Source organism: Liolophura sinensis, chromosome 4, assembly GCF_032854445.1.
Source record: "Liolophura sinensis isolate JHLJ2023 chromosome 4, CUHK_Ljap_v2, whole genome shotgun sequence".
NCBI classification, from domain to species: domain Eukaryota; kingdom Metazoa; phylum Mollusca; class Polyplacophora; order Chitonida; family Chitonidae; genus Liolophura; species Liolophura sinensis.
In genome coordinates, this window is record NC_088298.1 from 4603019 (window position 1) to 4614708 (window position 11690).

Sequence of the window (11690 nt, forward strand, 5' to 3'; positions counted from 1 at the left end):
TCCCACCTCTTCGTGTGACAACGTTAATTATCATTCTTACCTATTCTTGTGACAAAGTTAATTCTCATTCCCACCTCTTCTTGTGACAAGTTAATTATCATTTCTACCTCTTCTTCTGACGTTAATTCTCATTTCCACCCCTTCTTGTGACAACGTTAATTCTCATTCCCATCTCCGCTTTTAATAACGGTAATTCTCCTTCCCACCTCTTCTTGTGAGAACGCTACTTCTGATTACGTCGGATTCTCTGGGCCTATCTAGAAAAGCACAGCGTGCGATTGGTCAGATGTATATACTTGAGTAACAATTATGAAAGATCCTTTGGCACTGCACTAAGGGTGAACATTTTGACTTCATTCAATGTGGCTTTATGGAATTAGCCCTGTGGGTTTTGGTAGATACAAAGGGTCAGTCCAAAGTACCTTTCGTCATCGGCTTTACAACCGGGAGAGGTATAGCTGGCGTATTCATGTGGCGTGTAGATGCTCTGGTACTGAAGTGTACATGTGGCGCGTAGACGCACTGGTACTGAAGTGTACATGTGGCGTGTAGACGCTCTGGTACGGAAGTGTACATGTGGCTTGTAGACGCTCTGGTACTGAAGTGTACATGTGACGTGTAGACGCTCTGGTACTGAAGTGTACATGTGGCGTGTAGACGCTCTGGTACTGAAGTGTACATGTGGCGTGTAGACGCTCTGGTACTGAAGTGTACATGTGACGTGTAGACGCTCTGGTACTGAAGTGTACATGTGGCGTGTAGACGCTCTGATACTGAAGTGTACATGTGGCGTGTAGACGCTCTGGTACTGAAGGGTACGATACTGTGGGCGAGTGGGGCGCTCGCGCTGTCACGATAGATCATATTGAGCAGGACGTTAAATAACGAATCAATCAATCAATATATCATTCAACCAGTCAATCAATCAAGATTGTTTATCGATACAGATATGTAGCTGTACAAGTTTACAATAATTAGAGAAACGCATGCAGTTACTCTTCATGTTATTTATTTTACAAAATTTCAACGAATTTATACACGTACGTAGTGTGAGAAAAGTAAATTGTAACAGGTCGAACTGGATTTATTTCATTGAATTTTCTAATCATTATTACGATAGTAACTCCGAAGAAAGACACAACACTCATTTTTCTTCTTACATCAATGTTTTTTCCCATAACTGTTCTGATGTCATTTCCCTCTGACATCGATGTTCCGACTTCGCTGTTTTAATACCACGATTTGGGTATCTATTTTCCCATGAATGTCTTCATGTCGCTAATCAGTTTCCTGCCACTCCTTTGACATCACTCATCCAAATTTCACTCCGTGACGTCACTCCTCTGACGTCACTCTTCTGGCGTCACTGGTCTCGTCACTACCCTGTTGTTGTTGTTGTTGTTGCAGCTCAGCTAACAGGTGTTACAGCCTGGAAATCTGACCTTTTGATATTTGCTGTGTGGCCGACCAGTCTGTCTAGTTGAAAATTAAATTTTTCATCACCTCGACAATTCCCACGCTGCTACCCATTCGTTCTGAATAAAGTCCTTCATTCACTTCGGGGATTTCCACAGAGCACTGGATGTCTCGACGGCACACAGATTGCCATCAAATCGGCTTCCTTCATCAGCATGTGTTTGTCTAATGGAAGGGCTTCCATTCTCTGAATGTTCAAGCCACAAGCTACGCTAAACTACGGTAGGTGAAAAAAAACTTTGTGGGGTGAACACAAAGGGAGACAACTTTACATATGCAACACTACTGCTAGGCCAAATTAAAAAGTTGTTTGTTTAAGTCCCACTCCTGTTTTGGAATTGACTTCGACGTATTTTTTTAAATTTAGTTTCCTAAAGTATCTTCCCTTTGGCATCTTACGGGGTATTACATATGAAATGTTATTCAGTAATTCCTCAACTAATTTCATGTTTTTCTATTAATATTTATATACATTGCCCATATATTATTAAATTCCAGCAACCTGCGGATGGTCGTGGGTTTCCCACGGGCTCTGCCCGGTTTCCACCCACCATAATGCTGGCCGCCGTCGTATAAGTGAAATATTCTTGAGTACAGCGTAAATCATCAATGAAATAAATGAATAAATAAATTAAATAAAAACAGAGAGAAAATATTTGACGGTAATGGGCTATATTAATTGAATAATTTTAAGTACAAAATGATTTCTGTACAAAGCAGTTCTAAACTTGTAAATCCATGACTTCAAGGATTCATGCAATATGTATTGATCGTGTGTCAACTTTACCAAAATAAACAAAGAAATTGAAATAAAATTAAAGTACTGTGATAACAATAAAGAGCAAACGAGCTTGCAAGTGCATGCTTGAAGTTGCCTTTTCATATGATTTATTAATTTGATTAGTGCCATACTCAAGAATATTTCGCTTATATACGACGACGGCCAGTATTATGGTGGGTGGAAAACCGACGACCATCCGCAAGTTGCTGGCAGACCTTCCCACTTACGACCGGAGAGGAAGCCAGCATGAGCTGGACTTGAACTCACAGCGACCGCATTGGTGAGAGACTCCTGGGTCATTACGCTGCGCTAGCGCGCTAACCAAGTGAGCCACTGAACAGTTATTTATATTTACAGCGGAAACTTCCACAGCTTTGTACAACAAAAGGAATAGCCACTTTACAACAGTTATTGTGAACATTGAAAACGTTGCAGTTCAAAGGTAGTATTCAAAGTTTACCATGTACATAAGTCCGCCATATTTTAGACCGGTCCGGAGGCGAATCGTAGTTAAGACGTCTGTCTTTCTGTCTCTAGGGCATACGGTGCATGGGTTCACTTCCGGTATTGAACTGGGTAGTTACTTATTGTTAAAGGAAAAATTCGTCGGAATGACGCTTAAAACAATTAAATAGATTAATAAATGAGGAAATAATTCTACAAAACAAAGCTCGTTTCTTCCTTTATTCATATCCTGTTGTTGTTTTTTCTCTTTTCTTATATTAGGCGTATTACATACAGTAATCAGTTTTGAAGTCAAAAGGAAATTCTTTATATCTGCAGAATGGTCAAGCATCTTTTGTAATTTCATTTGTATTTCTCTAAATGAGGATCAAAGCCTGCTGCTCAAAGACCTCAAGAAATAGAGTGTTGTCAGTGAGGATCAGATCGTCAATACTTCACATTAAGTAAGTGTTAATGTTGTAAACGCATTTCTGTTTCACTTAATAATCGCATCCTGGTCTTTATTCATAAACGCTATTTAAAGAGATGTGTTTATTATAGTAAATAGATTTCATTTTCACACAGTAAAAACTTTTACGGTTTTTAATAAACACACCGGACTATTTGAATTTATTTAACATATGCACCACATTACTGTCTATATATTTCACAAGTCTTTAATTACAAAACAGAGCTTTTGTAAGAGTAAACACCAGGACGCGTTTCTTTTAAAAGTAACAGAAATGCTTTTACTTTTCCATTTACAAACTAAACACTTATTTTTAGTGTGTTGTCCCCATGGAAAGATAAAAAATCTTAGGAAATACTTTCAGTCGTAAGCGAGGATCAGAATTTCTTAGACAGTTGCATTACTCTACTTGCGACCGAAAATGTAATCTTATCTCGCCATCTAATTTGTCCACAGGCCAATAATCTTCTTAAAGTACGTTTCAAGACTTCTTAACGTGTTAACATGAACAATAACATTATTCACTGTAAAGCTAAGACACAAAGTCATCAACTTTTGGGCCTTCCTAAGAGGTGGGTCTGAATGTATTGCTTATGAATTTGCAGATCCCAGGGTTCGCTGTTTCGACTTCTCTGAGCCACAAGTTCCTCCATGCAATCAAAAGCTGTGAAGTCCGTCTCCAAGTCAAATTTGTTCGCCACGAATTCTGGTCTCTCCTTGAGCCAAGGTAGGTTCTTGACGCCATATAGGCAAACTTTGTGCACATTTTTACCTGCGCAAGCACGGGAGTTCCACAGGACAGCTCTGGTGATGAAGATGTTAGCTGGCGAGTAGTCTGAAAATGGAAAGAATTTTTTCTGTCTAAGCCCTCCCTTCATACTGCATTATCTTATTAGCATTCATTAATGAAATCTTAAAACTAAACTATTCTATACTAGAACGGTACACGGTTTAACTGTATGCACCTAGAGCCAAGCCTGCGTCTTTCTGGCATCTCTTCACATGAAGCCTTAACAAAAGTATACTGAATCACATTGAAAACCCTTAAACGACAAACAACCAGCGGAACAGGAATGTGTTTGTTAAACAAAACAAACAGGAATATGTTTCTTGTCAGTCGACAAACCATAGAATAATATTCATCTGACCAGAATACGTCTGTACCATTCCCAAATGTTATGTTTGTTTCAATACTTTTTCCTTGATTATAACAAAAATTTCACCAGTTTTACGTTTTCAAGATGACTCAGTATACATGTATACACTTTCGTAGTTCTGGTGTTTTTTATTGGACGTTTGTCTTGTGATTAGTGACCCGGAACGGGCACTATGGTTGGCATACAAATGCCATGATTCGCGTTTTTGATTGATTGATTTTTTTATTTGATTGGTGCTTTACGCCGTACTCAAGAATATTTCACTTATATGACGGTGGCCAACATAACGGTGGGAGGAAAGCGGGCAGAGCCCGGGAGAAAGCCACGACCATCAAGTGGGTCAGGTGCTAGCAGACTAGAACCGGGTTTGAAAAAGCGACCTCTTTGTTTCATACACGTATAGATCTAAAGAACACATGCATGAGACATTTGGAAGAATTAGTCCAACGATCTAAGCTTCAAGTCCAACATTCGTATGCAACTCTTAGACCATTAAGAAGCGTTCCAAAGTCAAAAATCGCAAGACCCATTTACAAAACAAACCTGGAACAACATGCAAACTTTGCAGTTTGTAACTGAGTTGTCATTTCCTGGAAAACCCGAATTGGATTAATATAACAACAAAAATGGAGAAAACATTGTTTTAATGTGATTCTGTATTAATTGTCATTCTATATTGAATGTGGCGACAACACAGCATTCTGAGTAATTCTATACCAGGGAAGTCTCATGAATAACAACTAACACCACTGCATTTCTTTAACCAAATTCTGCTGAAGCCATGGTGTCATGGGCGTGAAATTTGCTACTGTTTAAGCATTCACGTGAACAGTTAGAATTAAATCCTAACTGAGGTAAAGAGGGTGATTGGTGACAAGAGGCCATATTTCACCAATCGCCCTCTGTCACACTGTTGTCGCTGCTCTGGGTTTTCTTTCTTTGCTGTAAGTCTTTCATATTCTCTGGAGCTTATTCCACATGGCCATTTTTTTTCCAAATTCTAATTTTCAATCTGTTCCATGCAAGAAATTCAAACTGTTATACGTTTATCGTAAATAATTACGACCTTTGAAAACTATTTCAAACTCGTGCATATGGCTTTAAATAACAATCAAATAAATAAATAAATGGTAAGTCGTTACATGTTTTAAGCCCTGTAGTCCAAAACTAAGCGTTATTTTAATGTCTCTTGATGGAAGCGGTTCCTGGGTTTCAATATGATCTGTTTGTAGGCCTATTTTAAATCAACTATAGAGGGTCTCCGTGACCGAGATGATTGGCGTGCCAGCGCGGCGCAATGACCCAGGAGCCTCACACCATTGTGGCCTCAAGTACAGCCATCAGAGATAAAACGTGTAGTAGCTCGAAGGAATTTATGGCACTTTTTTATCAGGTACAGTTGGATTTGAAGATGTAAAGTCCTTGGTCGAGTGGGAGGGCGCCAATGACCACTGAACGATTTAGGGCCTGGTATACTTATCAGCTGAATTATCGAGATCTGTAAAGTCTTCTGTATCCTTTGTATGCATGGCTTATATTTAATCTGATGTTTATTGATAAGCAGTACATGAGGCTACCTCTGTAGGGCTGTAATTATACGCATACTATAGACCTCGCGTAAGACGTAAAAAATTGAGTATGGCGAGAAACAAAAATGAGATAAATGAATAAATCATTACATGAGATGCCCACCTTTAAATCGTTCAATAATGTACCATTTCCCGTGTAATCACTACCTGGGTTCAAGCTAAATTGACCGATGTTCTCTTGTAATGTGCGAATATAATCTATGCGTCGAAAGAGACATTCGTATACAAGCCGTCTAAGCAAGATGTTTGTCCCAGGTCAATAATCGCATGGCCCATTCTCAAAACAACGTTTAACATAAACAATCAAAGAACTGAGAAAGCATATAAAGTAGGTATTGCTCCAAAAAAAAAATCATTGCAAGGGTGGTAATAAACAACAGACTACACAGCCGATCAAAATGGTTTTAGGCGGGAAAGGTTCCTCATTAGTTATTGATTCATCAAATCAATCGATTAATCAAACGCTTATCAACTACTTACTTCCTCCAGGCGTCTTCAGCTGAGGATTTCCATCAAGGTCATTCAAGGTCGCCCAGTAATGCTCGTCAGGACTGTAGGTGTGGCTGCACCATTTCAAGAATTTGATTGGCAGAGGATCACGAAGGGTATAGCCAATCATATCCCGGCTGAATATGGCGTAGGCGCTTCCTTTTATCATGGTAAGGTTAAATGGAGGTTTCATGTTGGTTTTATTCACTACTTTGATCGAACCGGTCATATTTACCACACGAGTAAAATAACGCTTTTTCCACCTGCTCGGTAAAACGTTATGATTTTTCCCGATGATGTTCCTGCCTTTGTAAAGTTTCAGCAAATAAACTAATTCCTTGTTGGACTTCAAAGGCAGTTCCGTGCCCGCTAAATTCAGCAAATATTTCCAGTCTGTGTACCTATGGTAAAGGTCCTCCATGCAGTTTAGGTCGGCCTGCAGCCTGGTGAATCCACCATAGACAACCACTTCCAGCTTGGAGGCCACGAACACGTTGTCAAAACAATCTGCTATAGCTTTGATGGCAGCGTGTAAGTTTTTACTGGATTTCTGGTCAACATGGATGCAGTAATAATTATTTGGCCGGTAGATGGCGCGCAGTAGTCGTTCAAACTGGTCAGCGTGCTTGTGAATGGTTATGCTGTAAGCCAATGGGAACTCAGCTTCCTCTTCGGGCACGTGTCTAACATAACCTCTTGCTTGTATGTAGGCCTGACATCTACTGGCTGCTTTGACGAAGGACGCCTCTGGCACATGCTTATATGGAAACTTTGAATGAAAGGTTTTAACTTTTTTTTGCTCTTCTGGATCTCCGAGAAAAAGTCTCGTGCAATTAAATTGTTGATAGATCACAGGTTTTAGTAGATAATTGATTCTTTTTACATTTTTTATTTCCGACACGCCTTCACGTGTCGGAGCTATTGACGTCTCTGTGTCTCTGTTTGGCTCAAGCACGTGACTTTCGTTTCCGGTTTCTACAAACAGTATCTGTCTTAAGTCATCCCGTTTTTGAATTTTGCGATCATCAGTTTTGACGTTTTTCTCAAGTAATTTAGCCACATTGTAGAAGATGATGCCCGGTAGACTTAAAAATATGGAAGAGATAAAAAGTCTTTGAATTTTCATTCTTCTTCACGGACCGGCAACTGTCAGCGTCGCGCATTGATATTTGGCGCCAAAAAAGATTGTACTGGTTGCTAGGCGTGTTCCGTGTGGCACACTTTGTGGCTGGGTGAGTGATCATTCGTGCTAACTATTGTTGCTAAGAGCAACAGCCTGATGCAAATCAGTTTTGTTTCGATATCTGAAATTGGTTGCTAGGCCTGTGGACGGGACATTAACTTTTGGCTGAATGTCACCCACCAATCACATTGCCGGTTACATCTGAAAAGGAAAAATAGATTCCATTGACATACATGTTATCATTTGAATACTTTTTTGTGTGTGTGTGAATACAGTTTATTGGCAAAGTTGAATCAAAATAACCCGAAAATGTTAAATAATTGTTTTCATTACAATTTGCTGATGATTCACTGCATGAAGAAACATGAAATAAAAACAGTTAGCCAACATTTATTAAAGAAGGTAATATTTATGTTTGTCCTCGTGTATATCACAGATAAAAATTTTAAAAAATAAACAAACAATAAAATTAGGATACATTGCTTGAGTCAGAAAAACTGTTTTGATTTTTATTTGTGTGTGAATGTTTTCCTACAGGAACAGCTAGAACTAACTGAGTTGTCAAGGGTCACTTCCGGTCTGTATCCGACCCATTTCCGGTTCATCTCACAAAGTAGAAAAGGCGGAATTAAGAATGGGAAAAGTAGGTCTACATTTCTCCGTCGTGGTTAATATACTTCTGCAAGCTTCAGAGAAAAAGCTGTCTAATTTGAACGAAAAACTACAAAATATAACAATATCTACACGTATTACAGTTCCAAAACTGGAAATACTGGAATGTAGAAGATAATCTGTGTATCTGTAAATAAAAAAAACATATGCTTTTAGTACAGATGTTTTATGTTTGAAGTTCTGTCAATTAACTGGGGCTGTGAACACAAAAGCACTGTGCTAGAGTCTCCCCAAGATCACATGATTGCTCTGTCACGTCGCTTTAAAATGAAATCAGAAGAGGAAAAGACTGTTATTAAGATAATATATAATTATTATTATATTATTAAGAAATATTTTAGCTTCTATACTGAATACAAAATTTCATTACAGAAAAATTAAGTTAAACAGAGTAATCATTAAATAAGTTACTATTTAATAATATCTTTTATAAGTTCCTTTAACTACAGATACGTTTCCCTCACAGAAAAACTCTAACGGTGCAAAAATAGAATAACATTAAGCTAATACAGAATTGCTAAAGTGTTATAGTAACGGAAGGTATAATTACAGTAACGGAACGGAATTTCATTAGAATCATCTGAGCTAAATCATGAAAACAGTTTTGAGTTGATGTATACGGTCATAATAAAATTATGAAAATAAGATTTGAAGCTTCTATTTAATCACTGTAGGAATCAGTTTTGGGTTAATCTACCGTATATAGTCTGCTAAAGTTTGTGTACAAATATTCACGTTATTAATAAACAAAATAAAAGGTACTCTATGTAAATATAATATAATGTTCCGCATACATTTAAAAGGAACAATTTATCAACTACACTGAGACATATAATGTAGGAAGCAATATAGGATAATATATATTTGAGATATAGGAATATAGAATATAGGGTCAAATATAATTCAAGTTATAAGTTTGAATGCAAATTTCAAAATTCACCCCAAGCGGGTGCAAATGCATACATGTTTTTGCAAAGCCGCTGCAGGGTATTGGTGTTTTTTTATGTTTTTTTTTTTTTTTTGACAATTTTCGCGTCGTTAACAGTCTAATTGTATTTCTTCATATGTATTCAGTGTGTGTGAATTCACATTTATACTGTCTTATTTCTGACAAAAATGGGCATGAAATAGAATATTTTCTACTTAAGTAGTATATATATTCCAGGGTCCGTGTTTACCAAATATCCTAAGTTTTAGGCCAAAAATTCAAACGCAGGTGCAAATAAAATGCTTTGATCTAGAAAGATTAAAATTTGTACACTACTAACGTAACACTGGATATATATATAAGGGAATGAGGCAGCTCATACACAATCCACTGGATGTATTCGAGACCATTCATATAATCCCCACGGGGTGACAAATGCAGTCATATGACGACACTCTGGCTTGATGAACCCCTGGTGGTAGGCCTTCCCTTGATCGAGTACTGTGAACCAACTGTTACCTCCCAAGCAATCAGGGGCATCCTGTATCCTGGGTAATGCCTGGCGGTCTCTGATGGTCTTGCTGTTAAGAAGGCGATAATCTATGCAAAGACGTAGGTCTCCATTCTTCTTGCGTACGCAAACCGTCGGCGAGGAGTACCGTGACTTCGACTTCTTGATCCTTCCCTTCTATATTAAGTTTTGCAAATATTCCTTAACCTCTTGGTAGAGAGCTCGTGGCATAGAACAGTAGGACTTCTGCACTGTTGTGTTATCATATAGCTTGATATCCATCTCTAAATCTTGTCAGTCCTTGAGAATGCGTCCGACTCCTCATTAAGCATCTCCATGACTGGACGTTTCTGTTCTGCGGACATCCGGGTGATAGACAAATCCACTGGAACTTGCCATCCATCTTCTGAAGTCTCAGATTTACTCGATTCTAACGCAATGGATGAGACTACAGGAATGATCTTCTCAACCATCTGCAAACTACCAGCTTCTGTCCTTCCCTTTAGCACAATTTTATGCTTCGTTGGGTTGCAAATTAAAACATCTACTTTACCATTACCCTTAATCTCTGTTTGGAGCTCTGTGTCCAGCTTTGGTTGCAAATAAACAAGTTCACCTTTGTCGACCAGTCCATTTGGCATATTACAGCTGACAACCACCGAATTCCTAGATGGAAGCCTTATCCTACGTCGTGGGGTCTTTACTACACATTCCGTGTCTTCACCTTCTCTCAACAGTTTGACAATTTTTGTTGCTTTTTTCTTGAGATATTCCGGAAGCGCCATCTGGACGGAAGATACTAAATGACACAGCACATTTCCAGGGTCGCTACTGCTCTTAACATACTCCTCAATGGCACTGAAACCAACTATAGGTGTGGTCAGTCCAGATTCGTTAGTCACTTACATCGATACTTTCAGTGGGCTAATGCAGTCCTTATCACCAGCAAATCGGAAATCCACTAAAACCCAGCCCTTGTAGGTAATAGTTGAACCACTTGCTGCTTGAAGCTGGAATTCCTCGCTAATAAGTTCAGAGAGATCTTGCAATTTGCGACCTAGGAAACTCTGTATCAGCCAATTGTAGGGAACTATACACACCTGGGAACCAGTGTCCCACAGAACCTCGGTTGATAGTCCATCCAAATGCAGTTCAAGAGACATTTGCGTCCAATCAATTGTGCAACACTCTTCCCATGACGAATGTGTCGTATCCCACCCTTATTGCCTGGAATTCCTGTAATCTCGTTGGCTGACACACTTTCACTGGAGTTAGTTTGCACTCTAACGACATGTCCTTGATTGCGATCCACAGGTTGCAACTGGACCCTCAGCGGCAACCATTTTCAGTTTCCCTGGTTTGCTTTGACTATAACTCTGCAACCTCTGGCAAAATGTTCTGAACTCCCACACTTGAAACAGTGAGAGCAGGACTCTCCTTCACCTACCGCTTTGCATTTGGGACAACCTGGATCCTGTGACTTGCTGTTCTTTCTTCTACTTGACTTTCGATGTGAAGTACTGTCTGGTGAAGCAGTTGCACCGTGGCTTTTTTTCAATATGCTTTAAACGACCATTAATTGAAGCTAAGGCGACTTTCAGCTCATCCATAGCCAAGGGTAACTTCCCTGGCTTTGGTGTTTTCTTTGAGTTGGCCGAACCCGAGGGCTCAGCGTAACAAATGTAACACCGTATATACATAAAAGGGAATGAGGCAGCTCATACACAATCCACTGGATGTACAGGACATCATATATCGACTCCCTCTGGAAATACCTGCAACAGCAATATTTCCAGTAAAGAAACAGAGAAGGCAAAGCCACTTTGTTCCTTCCAAAATCAACGTCCGGCGAGTGCCGAAAATATTTATTACAGTTCAAACTTACATTCTAATCAAAGTAGTAACACCATACGAACATAACAGGCTTCCATACTTCGTCACTTGGTATTTTGTGTACAGTCCATCTTATCCATTTAGCTCTCTCAATGTCA

The 11690-nt window shown here is 39.1% G+C and overlaps 1 protein-coding gene and 1 long non-coding RNA gene across 2 annotated transcripts; one reads left to right on the forward strand and one right to left on the reverse strand.

Moving 5' to 3' along the window:
• The first annotated feature begins 1458 nt into the window (after positions 1–1458).
• LOC135464760 (uncharacterized) lies at positions 1459–6522 on the forward strand. The gene is made up of 5 exons (XR_010443683.1): positions 1459–1698; positions 3088–3165; positions 3776–3897; positions 5560–5720; positions 6406–6522. It is a non-coding gene; the product is annotated as an uncharacterized LOC135464760 (long non-coding RNA).
• On the reverse strand, positions 2657–9028 carry LOC135464759 (beta-1,3-galactosyl-O-glycosyl-glycoprotein beta-1,6-N-acetylglucosaminyltransferase-like). The gene is made up of 3 exons (XM_064742299.1): positions 8143–9028; positions 6397–7789; positions 2657–4005 (listed from the first exon to the last, which is right to left on the reverse strand). Exons 2-3 carry the CDS (start codon positions 7529–7531, stop codon positions 3719–3721), a joined length of 1422 nt encoding a protein of 473 aa, XP_064598369.1. The 5' UTR covers positions 7532–7789; positions 8143–9028; the 3' UTR covers positions 2657–3718.
• Between the last annotated feature and the right edge of the window lie 2662 nt (positions 9029–11690).

Coding starts and splice junctions, on each gene's coding strand:
- LOC135464759 (XM_064742299.1), bottom strand. CDS start 7,531: ATGAAAATTCAAAGACTTTTTATCTCTTCCATATTTTTAAGTCTACCG. Junction 4,006..6,396: donor GCTGAAGACGCCTGGAGGAA/GTAAGTAGTTGA, acceptor TTCCATTTTCAG/ACTACTCGCCAGCTAACATC.